This window comes from Podarcis raffonei, chromosome 8, assembly GCF_027172205.1.
Source record: "Podarcis raffonei isolate rPodRaf1 chromosome 8, rPodRaf1.pri, whole genome shotgun sequence".
In the NCBI taxonomy this organism is placed as follows: Eukaryota; Metazoa; Chordata; class Lepidosauria; order Squamata; family Lacertidae; genus Podarcis; species Podarcis raffonei.
This window is the reverse complement of record NC_070609.1, coordinates 971,224-993,917: the sequence shown is the minus strand read 5'-3', so window position 1 is coordinate 993,917 and position 22,694 is coordinate 971,224. Positions and strand designations below refer to the sequence as shown.

General features: G+C 57.8%; 2 protein-coding genes across 4 annotated transcripts; one reads left to right on the top strand and one right to left on the bottom strand.

The window, feature by feature from the left end:
- Nucleotides 1-2,166: 2,166 nt before the first annotated feature.
- Nucleotides 2,167-12,432, bottom strand: LOC128420155 (zinc finger protein 420-like). 3 transcript variants are annotated; one of them, XM_053401665.1, is made up of 7 exons: nucleotides 11,978-12,427; nucleotides 11,274-11,355; nucleotides 6,865-6,947; nucleotides 6,416-6,542; nucleotides 4,591-5,426; nucleotides 3,725-4,506; nucleotides 2,167-3,275 (listed from the first exon to the last, which is right to left on the bottom strand). In XM_053401665.1, the coding sequence occupies exons 1-7, from the start codon at nucleotides 12,389-12,391 to the stop codon at nucleotides 3,191-3,193; spliced, it is 2,409 nt and encodes an 802-aa protein (XP_053257640.1). In that variant the 5' UTR covers nucleotides 12,392-12,427; the 3' UTR covers nucleotides 2,167-3,190. The 3 variants fall into 3 exon arrangements, with proteins under 3 accessions (XP_053257640.1, XP_053257639.1, XP_053257638.1); XM_053401664.1 differs by having other exon boundaries at nucleotides 3,725-5,420; nucleotides 11,978-12,432; XM_053401663.1 differs by having other exon boundaries at nucleotides 3,725-5,426; nucleotides 11,978-12,424.
- Nucleotides 8,561-9,609, top strand: LOC128420181 (spindle and kinetochore-associated protein 1-like). The gene has a single exon (XM_053401719.1). It carries the CDS (start codon nucleotides 8,614-8,616, stop codon nucleotides 9,379-9,381), a length of 768 nt encoding a protein of 255 aa, XP_053257694.1. The 5' UTR covers nucleotides 8,561-8,613; the 3' UTR covers nucleotides 9,382-9,609.
- Nucleotides 12,433-22,694: the final 10,262 nt, after the last annotated feature.

Genomic DNA, 22,694 nt, shown 5'->3' with positions numbered 1-22,694 from the left:
GTTCTCTCGACCTTAGTTAGCAGGTCCTTGCTTTAAATTATTTACAAGACGGGGAGACGGACTTCCTGTTTGCGCCTTCCCCGATCGTGCCTAATTAAAAAAAAAAAAATCTTTCCGATTTCCGTACTACTCACGGGTTGTTGCTTTAAAGTCCAATTGTTCACAAAAAGAAGTCAGCGCTCTCCGACCATGGCAATGCGGCTGCACTCCACAGGAGAAGCAGTCGACTCTCAGCACCGCACCGCTCACTCCGTCCCCCGCTCCGAAGCCTTTAAAAAGGCTCCTTCACAGGTCGGGGGGGCGCAAATGGTGCCTGCCGAGTCACCAGGTTCACAGGCTTCACCACCTGTGATTTTTGAGGATCCCCGCGTCGCCGCAGCGGTCAAGACCCAATCCTGCGGAGCTGATTCCCTCCGGAGCTCGGAGGGAATCCGCCATTAGCCGATGGCGCTAACCCGGAAGTCTCCCCGACATTTTTGGCTTTGGGCCTAGAAGAACGGCAGAAGAACAGAATGCAGGTTATCTTCTCTGCGTGTCAAGAAGATTGATGAGAGGTGTGTGCTCCAGCCCCAGGAAGCCTGCCAGTCCCTAATTAATGGCAATAAGGGTGGACTTTGAACTTTTAGCCAAAAGCTCTGATCGGCTGCAGCAGAAGCTCAGAAAGCAAAAGGCTCATGCAGTGTGCTTTTGGAATACAGATGGCCAGTGCAAGAGTGACAGAGGCTCTTCAATTTGCGATGGGAATTCCAAAGCTCTCAAAAGGGAATTATTAGGACTGGGTGCAGTATGCAGAAGCTTTGCTAAGAAAAGCGGGTCTGTTTCATGTGATATGAGACGCCCCCCCCCCCCAGCTCCAGTAACCGGAGAATGGGAGGCTAAGGATTCCAAAGCAAGGGGAACTCTGATGCTTATTGTGTCCCCTGAAGAGTTGTGTCTTTTGTGTGACAAGGCCTCAGCCAGAGAGATGTGGGACAGTCTCCAACAGTCACATTTAAGAAGAGAGGTGGGCGTTTCTTTGTTCTTTTATGCCAAGTTGCATGATATGGCACTTGCTGATGGAGCAGATGTACGTGCTCACCTCATGGAAATGCAGAATCTAAGGCATGAGTTGCAACAGCGTGGAATCACCTTTCCAGAGGCTGTGTATGCCTTCATGATTCTACATTCTTTGGGTTCAAGTTGGGAAGCGATTGCCAGCCAGCTTGCTGTTTTGCTTCAGCAAATATCTCAAGACCGCCTGACTTTTGATTGTTAAATCTCAGTCTGTAGTGCATAGTGCCATTCAAATAGTGTGCTATGCGTTTCAGAGCTTTCCAGTCCTTAACAGTAGGATTGTTGATGTGTCTGCTTAGCAAATTTGTGCTTACTGCAGTGTCAGGTCTTGAACATCTAGCAATGAGGTTTAGTTTGCCTAGCACACTTCTGTACAGTGTAGTGTCAGAAAATGCTTCTTCAGTATCATCTACCTGATAACCTGTTGTCATCGGTGTGTCTACAGGGTTAGCATCCATCAGGTTTAGTTTGGTTAACACATCAGCAATTTTCTGTGACTGTAGCAAGCGGTCTCTTGAATGCGAAGGAAGACTTTCAGACCTCTTGTTACTTGCAGCCTCCCTCTTAGCCCTGGGACACCCCCACCCCACTTCTCCCCAATGCACCCTAGGGCAGAAAAGAGAGGAAACTCACCAGATGCCAGAAGGGAAACTGAGGCAGCTCCTGCAGAGGAAATGAAAGCCCCCTACCCCTCTTGCAGGGAGGATCCTGGGAAGGAGGAAGGGGCATTTGCTTGGGAGGACCTCGTCCCCCCCCCTTATTCCCTGTCCTCTCTAGGAATGTAGCTCAGTTCCTTTTAACCCTTGTAAGGTGGAACAAACCAAGCTCACATTCTCTCTGTCAGACTCTTCCAGAAATGAACCCGAACAAGGCAGGAGAGCTCAGTGGGTAGAGCACGAGTCTCTTTGATCTCAGGGCCCTGGGTTCAAGCCCCAGGCTGGGCAGAAGATTCCTGGCTGGCTGGGAGTGGGCTAGATGACTTTGGGGGTCCCTCATCATGACTCCCTGGCCCTCGTGGCTGTTCTCCTGAGCCCTTGCAAAGCGGAGCTCGCCCTGCTCCCTTCTATCTCTCTCTCTCTCTCAGGAGCCAGGGCCCCAGAGGGGTCTTCTTGGGGGGGACCCTCCCCTGCAGCCCTGGGACCCCCCATCTCCCCAAGGCCACTCACCGGATCCCAGAAGGCGCCCCCAGGCAGCACTTGCGGAGCAGAGAGACAAAAGCCCAGATGGGGGCGGAGCTTGTGCTCTGGGGAGCCTCCTCCCTTTATTCCTCTCTAGGAAGCCAGCTCGGTGCCACTTAACCCTTTTGCTGGTCCTCTTTCCCTGCGGATTTTTATCTCACCAGCTGCTCAGAGAGCAGCTCAATGGTTGTTTACATCATGTGAGTGTCTGAGAGTGTGAGACAGGAAGTCTCAGCACAGTCTCAGTACTGTGAAAAGTTACTTTCGCTTCTGTGTGAAGTGCGCTCTTCTGTTCTGCTGCTCAGAGAGAGCAGACATGCTGGTGGATTCTCTGTGTATAGACAATGAATAAAGTAGTTTATAGCTACTGATTGTCTCTTTCTTCTGCAATGAGATGCCAGAAGACGAGTGTGCTCCTCTCAGGAGGAAGGGGTTGCTTATTACCAGTCTCTCGGGACTGAGGAAGATTTACAGCCAGAGGGTGACCACCGGAGAGATGTCTCGGTGTCTTGGGAAGGTGGCGGCCTTCCCAGGCGTTTTTCCAACACCCCGGGCGTGGTGAGGGCACAGAGCTGCTTCATCCAGGGACCTTGGGGGCCTGGCGAGCTTCTCCCTCCGTGGGGAACAGATTTCTGTACACCCTTTGCTTCAGAAGCTAGAGGAAAACTCTGCAAGCGTTTGGCTCCAGGGTCTCTTGAGAGAGAGTTGTTTCCGACTCTCTGAGCAAAGAGGAAGGAAAAGGGGGTCCTGCAAGAAGAAGAAGAGGAGTAGTTTGGATTTGATATCCGGCCTTTCACTCCCTTTAAGGAGTCTCAAAGCGGCTAACATTCTCCTTTTCCTTCAAAGAGAAACGAACTTGTCGAAGTCTGTCTTGATTTTAGCTTTTTCAGCCAGTTCTAAGTCCTTTTAAGAGCTCCAACTGTATTTTTTTAGAGAACTTGAAAAATGAGACCAGACTTTCATAAATCCCTCCGATCACACTCTTGGCACTGATAGGGCTTCTCCCCTGTAAGATTTCTCTGATGGGAAGTGAGACTTTCTTTCTGTTGGGAAATTCAAGCCCTTCTCATGAGAAGCTGGCAGCAGTCCCAGGCACCCGGCTTGATTCCCTGTTGACCTCCCTGGCTGCATTCCCCAGCAAGCGCAGGCAAGGTCTCGATCGGCGATTCTTCTCAAACATGAGAAGAACACACCCCTCTTTCCTGCCTCCCCCAGGCAGGGGAAAGAGATAGACAGAAACGTATTTACATGCTTTTATTTCTGTCTTTGGAGCGTTACAAAAAACATGACTGCTCTCTTCAAACTCCAGCAGTGTTGTAACAAAAACTTCCTGTACATCCTGTACAGCTCATAATACACTCTGAAGTAATTCTGGTGCTGCGCACTGTGAAATGACAGTCCCTCTGTTCCCACAGCAGTCCCAACATTCCCATCATGTTTACTTTTCAAGCTAGGACTTTGCAGCAGCATTGCTTCATTATCGTAACACTTTCCTGGTGAAGCTCTTTCGACATTCCAAGCACTGATATGGTTTCTCCCCTGTATGAATTCTTTGATGGGCAATGAGACTTTCTTTCCAGGTGAAGCTCTTTCCACACTCCAAGCACTGATAGGGTTTCTCCCCTGTATGAATTCTTTGATGGACAGTGAGACTCTCTTTCCTGGTGAAGCTCTTTCCACATTCCGCACACTGATATGGTTTCTCCCCTGTATGAAGTCTACAATGAGAAGTGAGATGGGCCCTCTGATTGAAGCTCTTTCCACATTCCAAGCACTGATAGGGTTTCTCCCCTGTATGAATTCTTTGATGAGAAATGAAACTGTTCTTTCTCATGAAGCTCTTTCCACACTCCATGCACTGATAGGCTTTCTTCCCTGTATGAAGTCTACGATGAGAAGTGAAACTGTGCTTTGGAATGATGCTCTTTCCACATTCCGCACACTGATAGGGTTTCTCCCCTGTATGAAGTCTATGATGAGAAGTGAGATGGGCACTCTGTTTGAAGCTCTTTCCACATTCTGCACACTGATATGGTTTCTCCCCTGTATGAATCCTTTGATGGGAAGTGAGCTTGGCCCTCTGACTGAAGCTCTTTCCACATTCCATGCACTGATATGGTTTCTCCCCTGTATGAATTCTTTGATGGGAAGTGAAACTGTGCTTTCTAATGAAGCTCTTTCCACATTCCGCACACTGATATGGTTTCTCCCCTGTATGAAGTCTACGATGAGAAGCGAGATGGGCACTCTGATTGAAGCTCTTTCCACATTCCAAGCACTGATAGCGGTTTTCCCCTGTATGAATTCTTTGATGGTAAGTGAGTGTGGCGCTGTTAATGAAGCTCTTTCCACATTCCAGGCACCGATAGGGGTTTTCCCCTGTATGAATTCTTTGATGGGAAGTCAAACTTATTTTCCAGGTGAAGCTCTTTCCACATTCCAAGCACTTAAACGGTTTCTCCCCTGTATGAATTCTTTGATGGTAAGTGAGTGTGGCGCTGTTAACGAAGCTCTTTCCACATTCCAGGCACCGATAGGGGTTTTCCCCTGTATGAATTCTTTGATGGGAAGTGAAACTTATTTTCCAGGTGAAGCTCTTTCCACATTCCAAGCACTGATACGGTTTCTCCCCTGTATGAATTCTTTGATGGACAGTGAGACTTTCTTTCCTGGTGAAGCTCTTTCCACATTCCAGGCACTGATAGGGGTTTTCCCCTGTATGAATTCTTTGATGGGAAGTGAAACACTTTTTCCAAGTGAAGCTCTTTCCACATTCCACGCAGTGATATGGTTTCTCCCCTGTATGAATTCTACGATGGGAAGTGAGCTTGGCCCTCTGACTGAAGCTCTTTCCACATTCCACGCAGTGATATGGTTTCTCCCCTGTATGAATTCTACGATGGGAAGTGAGGTTGTGGCTTTGACTGAAGCTCTTTCCACACTCCAAGCAGTGATAGGGTTTCTCTTTTGTATGAATTCTTTGATGGGTAGCGAAACTCTGTTTCCAAGTGAAGCTTTTTCCACATTCCAAGCACTGATAGGGTTTCTTCTCAAGGGGATTTCTTTGATGGGAAGTGGAATGGGAGCTCTGACTGAAGCCCTCTCCACAGTCTGAATCCTGATATGGCTCCTCCACTGTGTGGATTTCGTTGTGGTCTCCCTTGTTCTTCATTTCCAATTCATCACCACCTGAAACTAAGAGGCAAACGGATTAGAGTCTCGGGAAGAAGTGCAGCCCCAAATTATGAAACAATGCTAATTAATGCTTGTGACAGAGAAAGAACTGAAGGGATGTAGATGTTATACTATTCCTTTTGTTATGTATAGTTTTATATACAAATCAAGTTGAATACTAGATGTTTTCTCTCTCAAGTTTTTAAAAGTACATCTTAACCTGGTAACGTCATTTTGTTCAGATTTAAATATGCATCTGTACTATCTTCATAAATAAAATGTGCTTTCATTATTATCTAAAACATGGCCAATTTCTTTAGTGGCTAATAATTTAATGATGATGTGCATCACCTTAAACCAATTTTCATAAATTCTTGACATCACAGAATGCAGCAGAAACTTGTCATATCAGCATTAATATTATTATTATTATTAAAGTTTCCTTACTTAAATGTTACATTTTTGTGAGAAGTTACAGAGGACGAGGCGGGGGGCCTTCTCGATAGGGGAAGTCACCCTGTGGAACGCCCTCCCATCAGATGTCAAGGAAATAACGATGCAACTTTTAGAGGACTTCTGAAGGCACCTCTGTATTGGGAAGTTTTTAATGTTTGATGTTGGGTAAAAATAATAAAATTATCATTATTGTTACTACAGGGTTCACTGCCTGAGATTCAAAAAGCCTGGCTCTGTTTTGGGATGGAGTTTGTTAGGTTCAGTCGTGGAATCTGTCAAGCAACTCTTTGGTCAAAAATCACTCTGAATCCTACATTTAAGAAGGCCTGGGCAGTTCAGACAGCCTGATCATGGTTTTAAATGACAGAACTGGAGGAAGAATATTCACAGGGAAAACAATCAATAGCCATCCCTGCAAGGTTTGCTGTGGGAGTGTTAACATCCCAGGTGCTGTGGGTGGCGCTGTTGAGCCCCATCAAAATATCAGAGGTTCGTCACATAGAGAGATGTCTTGAATTACAAAACAGATAGGATGATCCAATAGGGAGCCTTACCGAGAGAGTCCAAGATCCCACGATTCTCCTCCATGACTTCCTTATGGAGAGCTCTCTGGTCAGGATCCAGCAACGCCCACTCGTCATCTGTGAAATGGACAGCCACATCTTCAAAGCACACTGGACCCTAACAGAAAAGGAAAAAGGCTGTCCTCTTAGAGAACATTCACTTGTCTCTGTTGTTTTCTACAGCGGCCAGACCCCTCTCTGCCTTCCTCATCCCTCTCTCCTGCTGCAGCTTCTGCCTCGGAGTCTGGGCTGCTCTCTGCCACAGACTCCCTCTGCTCCCTGAGCCCTCTTCCCTCTCCAGCTTCAGACACCTCCTCTTCCTCCTCCTCCTCCCAGTCGGCTCCCTCTTCTCTGGCTCCTCCCACCATTCCTCTGCATCCAACTGTGTCCAGCCAGTCTGCATCCCAGCGCTCCTTCCCCACAAGGCTCCTTCTCCCTACCTGATCTGGGTCCACAGCTGCTGCAGCCCCTCCACCACCATGAAAAGATGAAGGAGCAGGTCTTGGTGGCATCATTCCGTCAGCTGGGAGAGACAAAGGTAAGTGGAAACCGTGAGCGCCTGCTTCTCTCAGAGGTGAAACAGTGCATCTCTAAGTGCAGATGGGGCTTCGTCCAAGTCTCCCCTGCTAGCTTCCGGTTCCGCTCTGCTTTAATGGAGGATCGTTGGCAAAGGAAAAACAAGGATGATTGAGGGTAATTCTCCTTGCAAGTTGCCCCCAGGGACAGGGGGGAATGGGCTTCACTCCCAGTTCATCTTGGTACCAGGTTCCGGCTCCGGCATGGATTGCGGGAGGCAGGGAGGCGCTGAGTGCAAAAGCCCTTCGCCTGCCGAAAACCCACCTTCGCTGCCATTAAGAAGCAGAGGTTCTCCTGTCAATTAGAGCTCAATTTGGACTAATGTACAGGCGTTGCTGGAAGAGATGAGATCATAAACTGCGGAACTGAACCAGCTGCAAGGTCTTTAAGATTTGAATCTGACAGAAGACTTCATTTGGTGCAAAAGACGGTGTGGGGGAGGGGAGCCTACAGATTCTTTATATAAAGCTTTATTCTCTACACTAATGAATTGGCAGCCTGCGATTGAATACTAGTTCAAAATATATATGTACAGGTGAGCAGGGATGAAACTGGATTGCAGATATGGAATATAACATCAAATGGAACTGTGTGTGTAAAAACAAAAAGGAAAAAGGGAGGGAAGCTCTATTTTGCAAAATATTTACGATGGAAAATTAGAGCTGACTCTTCCCCGTCCTTTATTATATACAGACTGAACTGATTAATGCTAAAAGGACTTGGAATTTAATCTAATTGGATAAATGCACATTTATCTTAGGCCAGACAGAGGGATGTAAGGAATCTGAAAGTTGTGTAGGAGCTGATAAGGCTAATTACTGAGTCAATTGCAGTTTGACCGATCCCTCTCTTTCCCAGGCAGAGAATAAAAATGGCGAAAACTAATTATTTATTGGGACAGTGTGATTTTTGCAGCTGCTGTTAAAGTTGCCAAACAACGAAGCACAGGACAGAGCAATGGAGAATTTCTGAAACCACAAGGGGATATTAGCTCCGCCCAAGGAATGGTGGAGAACAGCAACAACCAGGAAAAGATAAAATATTTTCCAAGGACAGGAAAAAAACATCACGAACAGGAAGATTGCCACACATGGGAAGAGTAAGGATATCGCTGGAGTGCCTCACTTGTAGTTTTATATATTATTTGTATAAAGGATTCTTATCTTGACAGGAGGGTGTCAGGGAACTGCCATCGGAGCCAGAGGCGGAGGGAAGGCTCCAGAGGGATGCCGGAGAGGGTCCCAGTAGGGAGAGAGGCAGCCCATCTGCTGGGGAAGGAAATCAGCATAGCACCAGTGGAGAAGGGGGGCAGATGGGGGAATCGGAGAGGAGGCTCCATGACTCCTCGCCGGAGACCAGCGGGGAGAGCACGGGTCCTCCGCTGCCCACACCCTCCCTGCGCAGAAGACTTCCGCGCAGGGAGAGTAGGAGGAGACTAGGCGTCAAAGAACTTCTTTGCTGGAAGAAGTTCAAGAAACGCCCACTGACGGATTCTGCCAGCGACTGAGACAGCCACGAAGTGAAGGGCTGTCCAGACAGAAAAGGTTCACCCAGAGAGAGCCTCTAGCGGCGCTGCGGGAAGGAGGGTCTTCACCTCTGCTGCGGGCCTGGATATGGAGGGCAAGGAGGGGGCACCTCTGGAGCTCAGTGACGAAAAATATAATTTGACTTCAGATTTTAACGACTTATGTTCTCACATGAACACAAAGATTTCAAATATCAAAAAGTCACTTCAGCTGAGAAAAATAGACCAGGAACCATCTTTGAAGACAGTGCTTAGCAAGATAATTCATGAGGTATCGCTTTTAAACAACATCCTCAATAAACTGGAGACAGAAGTCAACCATCAGGAGAACCAGCAGAGTCAACTCAAGGAGCTCCAGGAAACGATTGAGAGGTACTACAATGAAGCTCAGCATCTTGAGGAAAACATGCCTATTCACCTGCCCAGAGGAATCCCAAGCAGCACCCAGGGCATCACGGTGAAGGATGAAGCACAGTGCAAAGATGCTGAGGTTGCCGGTGGGAAGAAGCCAGTGAAAGAGCCCAGATGCATCAAACAAGCAGCCTTGTTAACGGAAGAGGAGTTTGAAAGCATTCCTGCGTACATGCGAGGCCGCCTGACGTACAACCAAGTCAATGCAGTCCTTCAGGAAATCAACAAGGCTGTGGTTAGCAAGTACAAGATCATGCACCAGTCCCCTAAGACAATGTCCGGCGCTGTGAGGAACCTCTTCTTCAGATTCAAGGAAGAGGAAACAAAGAATACAAAAGGCCACTTCTTCATCGTGGAGGCCGATGTGGAAGAATTTACACAGCTCAAGGCAGACAAGCGTTTCCACAGCATCCTGACCATTTTGCGACATTGCCAGAGACTGTGAGAGATCCGTGGCTTGCGCCTGGTCCGTTACGCCATCTGCTGAGGTGCTGTCAGGGTGTTTGAGGCTTGTGGTGGGAGGCTCCCCCTTGCCCCGCTCCTCAGGACTGTGCCGCAAAACAGAATCCTTCCTTCGTTTAGAGTTTTACATGGCAAGGCTGTTTCTTTACTCTTTCTTCCTATCCTCATTCATTATTGTTGGAGAAGGTGGGTTTCATTTGCATCCGTAAAATACTGTGTTTGCAATTTCCATCTTTCTGCAAAGGTATGAAGCTATACATAGCGCGATTCTCTCTCCCACCCACCCGGCTTTGGGGTTTCTACCTGTTGAGCTTGATCTGCATTTTATAGCAAAGCAGAGGGCGAATGGGTTGAAGCAAGAACTGCCTCTAAACCATTGTTCAAAGCTTGAGATTTTGAATTGCTGAAATGCCAATAAAGAGTTGAAAGCAAAAAAAAAAAAAGAAAGAAAGAAAGAAAAGAAAAGGTTCACCCAGGTAACCTAGCCAGGTGTGGCGACGACTTACGCACGAGCAACCCCTAGAACCATTACAGAGCGTAATTGAAAATAATAAGATTTTGGAATGCAGAAATCAAGAAAATCATCAAACCATCAGTTTTAGCATGCGGGGGAGGGCACCTATATTATATAATTTGATATCTTAAAGATTGGTATTACTAATTGTATTGTAATTTCGCATTGTTATAATGAGGCCATTAATGAACTGTAATTTTAAACTAATCAAATTACTATCGTAAACGTCTCCCCTGCTGAGTACATTTGGACATTTGTACCCATTTCATTTGGTTCAAAATTGGGAAAGGAGTACGGCAAGGCTGTATTTTATCTCCCTGCTTATTTAATTTATATGCAGAATACATCATGCGAAAGGCTGGGCTGGATGAATCCCAAGCTGGAATTAAGATTGCCAGAAGAAATATCAACAACCTCAGATATGCAGATGACACAACCTTGATGGCAGAAAGTGAGGAGGAATTAAAGAACCTTTTAATGAGGGTGAAAGAGGAGAGCGCAAAATATGGTCTGAGGCTCAACATCAAAAAAACGAAGATCATGGCCACTGGTCCCATCACCTCCTGGCAAATAGAAGGGGAAGAAATGGAGGCAGTGAGAGATTTTACTTTCTTGGGCTCCATGATCACTGCAGATGGTGACAGCAGCCACGAAATTAAAAGACGCCTGCTTCTTGGGAGAAGGGCAATGACAGGCCTAGATAGCATCTTGAGAAGTAGAGACGTCACCTTGACAACAAAGGTCCGTATAGTTAAAGCCATGGTTTTCCCAGTAGTGATGTATGGAAGTGAGAGCTGGACCATAAAGAAGGCTGATCGCCGAAGAATTGATGCTTTTGAATTCTGGTGCTGGAGAAGACTCTTGAGAGTCCCATGGACTGCAAGAAGATCAAACGCATCCATTCTTAAGGAAATCAGCCCTGAGTGCTCACTGGAAGGACAGATCCTGAAGCTGAGGCTCCAGTACTTTGGCCACCTCATGAGAAGAGAAGACTCCCTGGAGAAGACACTGATGTTGGGAAAGATGGAGGGTACAAGGAGAAGGGGACGACAGAGGACGAGATGGTTGGATAGTGTTTTCGAGGTTACCAGCATGAGTTTGACCAAACTGCAGGAGGCAGTGGAGGACAGAGGTCACTAGTGTTCTCTGGTCCATGGGGTCACGAAGAGTCGGACACGACTAAACGACTAAACAACAACAACAACCCATTTCATATAATAGTTGTGCAAAAATACATCTCCCCCCCCCCCGAGCTCTGGGCTCCAGGTGTCTTCCCCCAAAAGATGCAAAGAACTCAGAGATTAGTTTCAAAACCAAGAGAATGTGACAAAACGGGGGAGAAAACACTCTTTCCTCCTTACCCAGAGGCCTCACTCTGGCGTCCAGCGGAGTCTTCTCTGCCTCAGAAGAATCAAGACCCATTTCTGCCAAAAGATCCTTCCTCTGAAAGAGCAACAAGGATTCAAAACAGAGAATGGGGAGAAGGGTTAGAAAAGGAATGGCAGAGGCAAGCGCTTTCGGGGGACAGAGGTGAAAGCTGCTTCCTGCTTCTGCTAGACTGGTGTCTGGGGTTGGCTGCCAGGACCATGAAACATTGGTCCTCAAGGATCTTCACTGGCTCCCAGAACGTTTCCCAGCACAATTCAAAGTGTTGGTGCTGAACCTTAAAGCCCTAAACGGCCTCAAAGGCCCACTATACCCAAAGGAGCGTCTCCATGAACTGAGGTCCAGTTCGGAGGGTCTTCTGCTGATTCCCTCACTGTGGTAAGTGAAGTTACAGGGAACCAGGCAGAAGACCTTCTCCACAGTGGCACCCACCCTGGGGAATGCCCTCCCATCAGGTGAGAAGGAGATAAGAAAATGCATAACTTTTAAAAGACATCTGATGTCTTCTTATGCTTTTATATGTGCTGGAAGGCACCCAGCCACATGGGTGTCATAAATAATAATAATATCTGTTCCTAGATGCTTTCCAAAAAAGGATGGGCCATTAGGAAATGATTTGGGAATATTCTCCTTCCTCTTTGGAGCCCCTTGGGAATATCCAGAGGAAAGTCTCTCTCACCTGCTGCTCTGCCTGCTTCCTCTCCTCTGCCTGACTCAGGAGGAAACCTTCGGCCAGGGCCACCGCCTGGGAAGTGGTCTCCGCTCCGCATTCCCTCACCCAGATCTCCATCTCTTCTGGAAGGACAGCCAGGAACTGCTCCAAGATCACCAGGTCCAGCATCTCAGCTTTTGTGTGCCTTTCTGGCTTCAGCCACTGATGGTCAAGGTGGTAGAATTGGCTGCAAACCTCTCGGGGTCCTTTGGCCTCCTGGTAGCAGAACTGCCTGAGCTGCTGGCTCTGCACAGCTGAGCAAAGGGTGTCCTCCTCATCCAGGATCTTCTGCATGGAGTTTTCACACAATCCCCCACTGCTCCCAGTTTCCAGGGCGTGGCCTCTTCCTGTTTCAGGGCCAGCTGAGAATTGCTCATCCATCTGGGCTCTCCAGAAGTCTCCAAGAGATCGGAAGGAGCCCCTTGGTCCTCTGCCAAGTTCTGTGGGTACTAATGCAAGGTGTATGAAGTCATAACTGTGAATGACAAGTGAGTCATTTGTATGACGTGTAATTTGGAGCCAGAGCAATAGTGGGGGTCCCTCCCAACCCCACTTCATAGTCCAGAGCTTCACCCCAACCCAGCCATATCTGCTTGGGTGGCTTGGTGAGCAGCAGGGCTCATGTCTAGCTCCAGCCACCGTCCCTTTGGCACAGACAGGATGTGGCCATGGGACTTCCTGCTCTGGATCCGACGGGAAGGTTGCAATGCCCTCTGGGTGGAACTGCCCTGGACGACGCCTCAGAAACTGGACTCAAATGCAGCGGTTGGGTTCTCAACTGGGTTCCCTCTTTTACTAATGGCATTTCTATCCCACCTTTTCTCCAACAGGCTCCAGGTGGTGTCCGGGACTGGACCCAAGAGGAATGCTGGAGACCCCCTTCCCTCCTCCTGAACCTTCCCGAGGAGGACAGTATAGATTTACAACAGTGGTTTGCAGAAGGTCATAGTTCAGAGGCTGCAGAGGGGAGAAGCTGGGAAATATTGTGAGAGCAGCAGGAGGAAGAAGCAGCAGCACCAGGGGAGAGACAGCTGACAGACTCTGTGTCTTCAGAAAGCATTCCTGACCCTCCTTCTCCCAGGATCCAGCGTGCATTGAGAGTAGGAGAACAGGAAGCTCAGAGGCAGAAAGCACAGATCAGCCGACGCAGGGATGACGTAGGAGAGAGAGAGGTGTGGGACTTTACTCAGAACATCGCCATTACTGCGATGGAGAGGCACTGTTCAAAGTCTCTCTCTGTAAATATTGAATAAAGGACTCGGCCGGAACTCTTCTTGTTGTCTACTTCTTGGCTGGCCACTGGGGGAGGGATGGGATTCCCGGAAGCCTGACAGGTGGCATCTACCCCTCCTCACTGAAGAGCCACGAAAATCCTTTGGAATACATGTAGTTCCTGTTTTAAAGACCTGCATTGGTTGCCAGTTCATTTCTGGGCCTAAGTTCATCAACAGAGCAAGACTTTATATTGTTTAGTTGGCAATGGAAGAGGAGAAAGGCCCATGACTCACCCTTAATCGAAGCACAACCACAAGGGCTTTGCCATGTGGAATGCTCTCTGTTCGCTCTGTTCTGTTTCCCCTTTATTTTTGGTCGCGTTCAAACCAATGCATTAACCCAAAAGTCATATGCTGACCACTGATAATGAACCTGATGTGGCAAAGTTATTATGCTGCTTTTGTGATATACAAATGGCATGAGAAGACTTGCTTTATTTAATTCTATTCTTTATTATACCTATGATCCTTCTTTATAAAACCCAATAAAAAGTTATTCAAAAAACAAGAGGAAACAACACACACACACACAGGCTCCATCTGTGTTGCATCTGATATGTTCGCAGGCTTTAAATTAATCACCAGAAAAGGAAAAGGTTATCAAAGAATATGATAGGAGAAGACCAGAAGGTTTTGGTGGCGGAAACAGGGTTTCAAACAGAAAAGGAAATATTTGTGTGTTACTGTGACAAATACCAGTTTATGTTGTTTCAAAATAATTATGTGCTGAAATTAAAGCATATGTCAAGGTGGGAGATGCCGAAATATTTATCTCATTTTTCATGGCAGGGAAAATGTCAAGTTAAAATTAAGGTTCTTGCAAGATGCCAAGGAAAGAGAAGCAGGAATAACCCTCCTTTCTGTTTGTGCGCTGATTTAGATTACTTGGCTTTATCTTTGATCAAAAGATACGGGGCACTGGACGCCACTTTCGCCCACCTCCTTTCAAACATGAACCACATCTATTGCCAGGAAGGAAAATGAGGGGGGAGAAAAGAAGCGTCGTTTGTGAAGGATGCCGAGAGTCCCTCGGAGACCCCCGGGGAAGCTTGGGCGGCAGGGGGGCCCCCCACCCCCTCCCTCCCTCCCTCCCTCCCTCCCTCCCTCCCTCCGCCCTGCCCGGGTCCCCTGGCAGGCTCCGCCCCGCCTCTCTCTCTCGCCGAGAGCCAGGAGTTTACCTCAGCGCCGCGGGGCAGGGAGTTCCGCAGGCTTCCCCAGAGGAGACCCACCAGAGCCCGGCAGGCGAGGGCCAGGCCGGAAGGGACGTCAGAGGGGGAGGGGGGAGCAGCGGCCCGCCTGCCTTCCTTCCTTCCTTTCCTGTCCTCTCTAGGAAGCCAGCTCGGCGCCCCTTAACCCTTCTCTCTCCCGCGGAGCCGTCCGGGGCGTCGCGCAGGCGCAGAGCTGCTCCCTCGGAGGGGAAGAGGCCGCCCTTGGGCCCGCCAGGGGGGAGAGGAGGGGCGTGGGAAGGGGGAACCCGTGTCCCGGAGGAGGAGCCCCTCTCTCGGCCTGGGGCGGGGGAGCGGGGAGCCTTCCAGGGGGGGCCCAGGGGCCAGGTGGGGGGCCCGGGGGTGTCTCTCTTGGGGGCTCCTGGGGGGGCAGAGAGCCGTGTCCCAGCAAGAGGGGGGCCTGGGAGGGGGGTGCCTGGCCGGGAAGAAGCCGGACTGGGCGCGTGCGCGTGGGAAGGGGGAACCCGTGTCCCGGAGGAGGAGCCCCTCTCTCTGCCTGGGGCTGCCAAGGGGCGTCTGGGCGGGGGAGCCTTCCAGGGGGGTCTTGGGGGGCCAGGTGGGGGGCCCGGGGGTGTCTCTCTAGGGGGCTCCTGGGGGGCAGAGAGCCGTGTCCCAGCAAGAGGGGGGCCTGGGAGGGGGGCGCCTGGCCGGGAAGAAGCCGGACTGGGCGCGTGTGCGTGGGAAGGGGGAACCCGTGTCCCGGAGGAGGAGCCCCTCTCTCGGCCTGGGGCGGGGGAGCGGGGAGCCTTCCAGGGGGGGCCCAGGGGCCAGGTGGGGGGCCCGGGGGTGTCTCTCTTGGGGGCTCCTGGGTGGGTCTGGGGGGGCAGAGAGCCGTGTCCCAGCAAGAGGGGGGCCTGCCCGGGGGGCGCCTGGCCGGGAAGAAGCCGGACTGGGCGCGTGTGCGTGGGAAGGGGGAACCCGTGTCCCGGAGGAGGAGCCCCTCTCTCGGCCTGGGGCGGGGGAGCGGGGAGCCTTCCAGGGGGGGCCCAGGGGCCAGGTGGGGGGCCCGGGGGTGTCTCTCTTGGGGGCTCCTGGGGGGGCAGAGAGCCGTGTCCCAGCAAGAGGGGGGCCTGGGAGGGGGGTGCCTGGCCGGGAAGAAGCCGGACTGGGCGCGTGCGCGTGGGAAGGGGGAACCCGTGTCCCGGAGGAGGAGCCCCTCTCTCTGCCTGGGGCTGCCAAGGGGCGTCTGGGCGGGGGAGCCTTCCAGGGGGGTCTTGGGGGGCCAGGTGGGGGGCCCGGGGGTGTCTCTCTAGGGGGCTCCTGGGGGGCAGAGAGCCGTGTCCCAGCAAGAGGGGGGCCTGGGAGGGGGGCGCCTGGCCGGGAAGAAGCCGGACTGGGCGCGTGTGCGTGGGAAGGGGGAACCCGTGTCCCGGAGGAGGAGCCCCTCTCTCGGCCTGGGGCGTCTGGGCGGGGGAGCGGAGAGCCTTCCAGGGGGGTCTTGGGGGGGCCAGGTGGGGGGCCCGGGGGTGTCTCTCTTGGGGGCTCCTGGGGGGCAGAGAGCCGTGTCCCAGCAAGAGGGGGGCCTGGGAGGGGGGTGCCTGGCCGGGAAGAAGCCGGACTGGGCGCGTGTGCGTGGGAAGGGGGAACCCGTGTCCCGGAGGAGGAGCCCCTCTCTCGGCCTGGGGCGTCTGGGCGGGGGAGCCTTCCAGGGGGGTCTTGGGGGGCCAGGTGGGGGGCCCGGGGTGTCTCTCTTGGGGGCTCCTGGGCGGGTCTGGGGGGGCAGAGAGCCGTGTCCCAGCAAGAGGGGGGCCTGCCCGGGGGGCGCCTGGCCGGGAAGAAGCCGGACTGGGCGCGTGTGCGTGGGAAGGGGGAACCCGTGTCCCGGAGGAGGAGCCCCTCTCTCGGCCTGGGGCGTCTGGGCGGGGGAGCCTTCCAGGGGGGTCTTGGGGGGGCAGGTGGGGGGCCCGGGGTGTCTCTCTTGGGGGCTCCTGGGCGGGTCTGGGGGGGGCAGAGAGCCGTGTCCCAGCAAGAGGGGGGCCTGGGAGGGGGCGCCTGGCCGGGAAGAAGCCAGACTGGGCGCGTGTGCGTGGGAAGGGGGAACCCGTGTCCCGGAGGAGGAGCCCCTCTCTCGGCCTGGGGCGTCTGGGCGGGGGAGCCTTCCAGGGGGGTCTTGGGGGGGCCAGGTGGGGGGCCCGGGGTGTCTCTCTTGGGGGCTCCTGGGCGGGTCTGGGGGGGCAGAGAGCCGTGTCCCAGCAAGAGGGGGGCCTGCCCGGGGGGCGCCTGGCCGGGAAGAAGCCGGACTGGGCGCGTGTGCGTGGGAAGGGGGAACCCGTGTCCCGGAGGAGGAGCCCCTCTCTCTGCCTGGGGCGTCTGGGCGGGGGAGCCTTCCAGGGGGGTCTTGGGGGGGCAGGTGGGGGGCCCGGGGTGTCTCTCTTGGGGGCTCCTGGGCGGGTCTGGGGGGGCAGAGAGCCGTGTCCCAGCAAGAGGGGGGCCTGGGAGGGGGGTGCCTGGCCGGGAAGAAGCCGGACTGGGCGCGTGTGCGTGGGAAGGGGGAACCCGTGTCCCGGAGGAGGAGCCCCTCTCTCGGCCTGGGGCGTCTGGGCGGGGGAGCGGAGAGCCTTCCAGGGGGGTCTTGGGGGTGCCAGGTGGGGGGCCCGGGGGTGTCTCTCTAGGGGGCTCCTGGGGGGCAGAGAGCCGTGTCCCAGCAAGAGGGGGGCCTGCCCGGGGGGCGCCTGGCCGGGAAGAAGCCGGAGTGGGCGCGTGTGCGTGGGAAGGGGGAACCCGTGTCCCGGAGGAGGAGCCCCTCTCTCGGCCTGGGGCGTCTGGGCGGGGGAGCCTTCCAGGGGGGGCCCAGGGGCCAGGTGGGGGGCCCGGGGTGTCTCTCTTGGGGGCTCCTGGGCGGGTCTGGGGGGCAGAGAGCCGTGTCCCAGCAAGAGGGGGGCCTGGGAGGGGGGCGCCTGGCCGGGAAGAAGCCGGACTGGGCGCGTGTGCGTGGGAAGGGGGAACCCGTGTCCCGGAGGAGGAGCCCCTCTCTCGGCCTGGGGCGTCTGGGCGGGGGAGCCTTCCAGGGGGGTCTTGGGGGGGCCAGGTGGGGGGCCCGGGTGTGTCCTGGGCGGGTCTGGGGGGGCAGAGAGCCGTGTCCCAGCAAGAGGGGGGCCTGGGAGGGGGGCGCCTGGCCGGGAAGAAGCCGGACTGGGCGCGTGTGCGTGGGAAGGGGGAACCCGTGTCCCGGAGGAGGAGCCCCTCTCTCGGCCTGGGGCTGCCAAGGGGCGTCTGGGCGGGGGAGCCTTCCAGGGGGGTCTTGGGGGTGCCAGGTGGGGGGCCCGGCGGTGTCTCTCTTGGGGGCTCCTGGGCGGGTCTGGGGGGGCAGAGAGCCGTGTCCCAGCAAGAGGGGGGCCTGGGAGGGGGTCGCCTGGCCGGGAAGAAGCCGGACTGGGCGCGTGTGCGTGGGAAGGGGGAACCCGTGTCCCGGAGGAGGAGCCCCTCTCTCGGCCTGGGGCTGCCAAGGGGCGTCTGGGCGGGGGAGCCTTCCAGGGGGGTCTATGGGGGGCCCGGGGGTGTCTCCCTTGGGGGCTCCTGGGGGGCTGCGGGGCAGAGAGCCGTGTCCCAGCAAGAGGGGGACCTGGGAGGGGGGCGCCTGGCCGGGAAGAAGCCAGACTGGGCGCGTGTGCGTGGGAAGGGGGAACCCGTGTCCCGGAGGAGGAGCCCCTCTCTCGGCCTGGGGCGTCTGGGCGGGGGAGCCTTCCAGGGGGGTCTTGGGGGGGCCAGGTGGGGGGCCCGGGGGTGTCTCTCTTGGGGGCTCCTGGGCGGGTCTGGGGGGGGGCAGAGAGCCGTGTCCCAGCAAGAGGGGGGCCTGGGAGGGGGCGCCTGGCCGGGAAGAAGCCGGACTGGGCGCGTGTGCGTGGGAAGGGGGAACCCGTGTCCCGGAGGAGGAGCCCCTCTCTCGGCCTGGGGCGTCTGGGCGGGGGAGCCTTCCAGGGGGGTCTTGGGGGGGCCAGGTGGGGGGCCCGGGGTGTCTCTCTTGGGGGCTCCTGGGCGGGTCTGGGGGGGCAGAGAGCCGTGTCCCAGCAAGAGGGGGGCCTGCCCGGGGGGCGCCTGGCCGGGAAGAAGCCGGACTGGGCGCGTGTGCGTGGGAAGGGGGAACCCGTGTCCCGGAGGAGGAGCCCCTCTCTCTGCCTGGGGCGTCTGGGCGGGGGAGCCTTCCAGGGGGGTCTTGGGGGGGCAGGTGGGGGGCCCGGGGTGTCTCTCTTGGGGGCTCCTGGGCGGGTCTGGGGGGGCAGAGAGCCGTGTCCCAGCAAGAGGGGGGCCTGGGAGGGGGGTGCCTGGCCGGGAAGAAGCCGGACTGGGCGCGTGTGCGTGGGAAGGGGGAACCCGTGTCCCGGAGGAGGAGCCCCTCTCTCGGCCTGGGGCGTCTGGGCGGGGGAGCGGAGAGCCTTCCAGGGGGGTCTTGGGGGTGCCAGGTGGGGGGCCCGGGGGTGTCTCTCTAGGGGGCTCCTGGGGGGCAGAGAGCCGTGTCCCAGCAAGAGGGGGGCCTGCCCGGGGGGCGCCTGGCCGGGAAGAAGCCGGAGTGGGCGCGTGTGCGTGGGAAGGGGGAACCCGTGTCCCGGAGGAGGAGCCCCTCTCTCGGCCTGGGGCGTCTGGGCGGGGGAGCCTTCCAGGGGGGGCCCAGGGGCCAGGTGGGGGGCCCGGGGTGTCTCTCTTGGGGGCTCCTGGGCGGGTCTGGGGGGCAGAGAGCCGTGTCCCAGCAAGAGGGGGGCCTGGGAGGGGGGCGCCTGGCCGGGAAGAAGCCGGACTGGGCGCGTGTGCGTGGGAAGGGGGAACCCGTGTCCCGGAGGAGGAGCCCCTCTCTCGGCCTGGGGCGTCTGGGCGGGGGAGCCTTCCAGGGGGGTCTTGGGGGGGCCAGGTGGGGGGCCCGGGTGTGTCCTGGGCGGGTCTGGGGGGGCAGAGAGCCGTGTCCCAGCAAGAGGGGGGCCTGGGAGGGGGGCGCCTGGCCGGGAAGAAGCCGGACTGGGCGCGTGTGCGTGGGAAGGGGGAACCCGTGTCCCGGAGGAGGAGCCCCTCTCTCGGCCTGGGGCTGCCAAGGGGCGTCTGGGCGGGGGAGCCTTCCAGGGGGGTCTTGGGGGTGCCAGGTGGGGGGCCCGGCGGTGTCTCTCTTGGGGGCTCCTGGGCGGGTCTGGGGGGGCAGAGAGCCGTGTCCCAGCAAGAGGGGGGCCTGGGAGGGGGTCGCCTGGCCGGGAAGAAGCCGGACTGGGCGCGTGTGCGTGGGAAGGGGGAACCCGTGTCCCGGAGGAGGAGCCCCTCTCTCGGCCTGGGGCTGCCAAGGGGCGTCTGGGCGGGGGAGCCTTCCAGGGGGGTCTATGGGGGGCCCGGGGGTGTCTCCCTTGGGGGCTCCTGGGGGGCTGCGGGGCAGAGAGCCGTGTCCCAGCAAGAGGGGGACCTGGGAGGGGGGCGCCTGGCCGGGAAGAAGCCAGACTGGGCGCGTGTGCGTGGGAAGGGGGAACCCGTGTCCCGGAGGAGGAGCCCCTCTCTCGGCCTGGGGCGTCTGGGCGGGGGAGCCTTCCAGGGGGGTCTTGGGGGGGCCAGGTGGGGGGCCCGGGGGTGTCTCTCTTGGGGGCTCCTGGGCGGGTCTGGGGGGGGCAGAGAGCCGTGTCCCAGCAAGAGGGGGGCCTGGGAGGGGGCGCCTGGCCGGGAAGAAGCCGGACTGGGCGCGTGTGCGTGGGAAGGGGGAACCCGTGTCCCGGAGGAGGAGCCCCTCTCTCGGCCTGGGGCGTCTGGGCGGGGGAGCCTTCCAGGGGGGTCTTGGGGGGGCCAGGTGGGGGGCCCGGGGTGTCTCTCTTGGGGGCTCCTGGGCGGGTCTGGGGGGGCAGAGAGCCGTGTCCCAGCAAGAGGGGGGCCTGCCCGGGGGGCGCCTGGCCGGGAAGAAGCCGGACTGGGCGCGTGTGCGTGGGAAGGGGGAACCCGTGTCCCGGAGGAGGAGCCCCTCTCTCTGCCTGGGGCGTCTGGGCGGGGGAGCCTTCCAGGGGGGTCTTGGGGGGGCAGGTGGGGGGCCCGGGGTGTCTCTCTTGGGGGCTCCTGGGCGGGTCTGGGGGGGCAGAGAGCCGTGTCCCAGCAAGAGGGGGGCCTGGGAGGGGGGTGCCTGGCCGGGAAGAAGCCGGACTGGGCGCGTGTGCGTGGGAAGGGGGAACCCGTGTCCCGGAGGAGGAGCCCCTCTCTCGGCCTGGGGCGTCTGGGCGGGGGAGCGGAGAGCCTTCCAGGGGGGTCTTGGGGGTGCCAGGTGGGGGGCCCGGGGGTGTCTCTCTAGGGGGCTCCTGGGGGGCAGAGAGCCGTGTCCCAACAAGAGGGGGGCCTGCCCGGGGGGCGCCTGGCCGGGAAGAAGCCGGAGTGGGCGCGTGTGCGTGGGAAGGGGGAACCCGTGTCCCGGAGGAGGAGCCCCTCTCTCGGCCTGGGGCGTCTGGGCGGGGGAGCCTTCCAGGGGGGGCCCAGGGGCCAGGTGGGGGGCCCGGGGGTGTCTCTCTGGGGGGCTCCTGGGCGGGTCTGGGGGGGCAGAGAGCCGTGTCCCAGCAAGAGGGGGGCCTGGGAGGGGGGCGCCTGGCCGGGAAGAAGCCGGACTGGGCGCGTGTGCGTGGGAAGGGGGAACCCGTGTCCCGGAGGAGGAGCCCCTCTCTCGGCCTGGGGCGTCTGGGCGGGGGAGCGAGGAGCCTTCCAGGGGGGTCTTGGGGGTTCCGGGGGTGTCTCTCTTGGGGGCTCCTGGGCGGGTCTGGGGGGGCAGAGAGCCGTGTCCCAGCAAGAGGGGGGCCTGGGAGGGGGCGCCTGGCCGGGAAGAAGCCGGACTGGGCGCGGGTGCGTGGGAAGGGGGAACCCGTGTCCCGGAGGAGGAGCCCCTCTCTCTGCCTGGGGCGTCTGGGCGGGGGAGCCTTCCAGGGGGGTCTTGGGGGGCCAGGTGGGGGGCCCGGGGTGTCTCTTTTGGGGGCTCCTGGGCGGGTCTGGGGGGGCAGAGAGCCGTGTCCCAGCAAGAGGGGGGCCTGGGAGGGGGGCGCCTGGCCGGGAAGAAGCCGGACTGGGCGCGTGTGCGTGGGAAGGGGGAACCCGTGTCCCGGAGGAGGAGCCCCTCTCTCGGCCTGGAGCGGGGGAGCCTTCCAGGGGGGTCTTGGGGGGGCCAGGTGGGGGGCCCGGGGGTGTCTCTCTTGGGGGCTCCTGGGGGGCAGAGAGCCGTGTCCCAGCAAGAGGGGGGCCTGGGAGGGGGGCGCCTGGCCGGGAAGAAGCCGGACTGGGCGCGTGTGCGTGGGAAGGGGGAACCCGTGTCCCGGAGGAGGAGCCCCTCTCTCGGCCTGGGGCGTCTGGGCGGGGGAGCGGAGAGCCTTCCAGGGGGGTCTTGGGGGGGCCAGGTGGGGGGCCCGGGGGTGTCTCTCTAGGGGGCTCCTGGGGGGCAGAGAGCCGTGTCCCAGCAAGAGGGGGGCCTGGGAGGGGGGCGCCTGGCCGGGAAGAAGCCGGACTGGGCGCGTGTGCGTGGGAAGGGGGAACCCGTGTCCCGGAGGAGGAGCCCCTCTCTCGGCCTGGGGCGTCTGGGCGGGGGAGCCTTCCAGGGGGGTCTTGGGGGGGCCAGGTGGGGGGCCCGGGGGTGTCTCTCTTGGGGGCTCCTGGGCGGGTCTGGGGGGGCAGAGAGCCGTGTCCCAGCAAGAGGGGGGCCTGGGAGGGGGGCGCCTGGCCGGGAAGAAGCCGGACTGGGCGCGTGTGCGTGTGCGTGGGAAGGGGGAACCCGTGTCCCGGAGGAGGAGCCCCTCTCTCGGCCTGGGGCGTCTGGGCGGGGGAGCGGGGAGCCTTCCAGGGGGGTCTTGGGGGGGCCAGGTGGGGGGCCCGGGTGTGTCCTGGGCGGGTCTGGGGGGGCAGAGAGCCGTGTCCCAGCAAGAGGGGGGCCTGGGAGGGGGGCGCCTGGCCGGGAAGAAGCCGGACTGGGCGCGTGTGCGTGGGAAGGGGGAACCCGTGTCCCGGAGGAGGAGCCCCTCTCTCGGCCTGGGGCGTCTGGGCGGGGGAGCCTTCCAGGGGGGTCTTGGGGGGCCAGGTGGGGGGCCCGGGGGTGTCTCTCTTGGGGGCTCCTGGGGGGCTGCGGGGCCGGGAAGAAGCCGGACTGGGCGCGTGTGCGTGGGAAGGGGCAACCCGTGTCCCGGAGGAGGAGCCCCTCTCTCGGCCTGGGGCGTCTGGGCGGGGGAGCGGGGAGCCTTCCTGGGGGGGCCCGGGGGTGTCTCT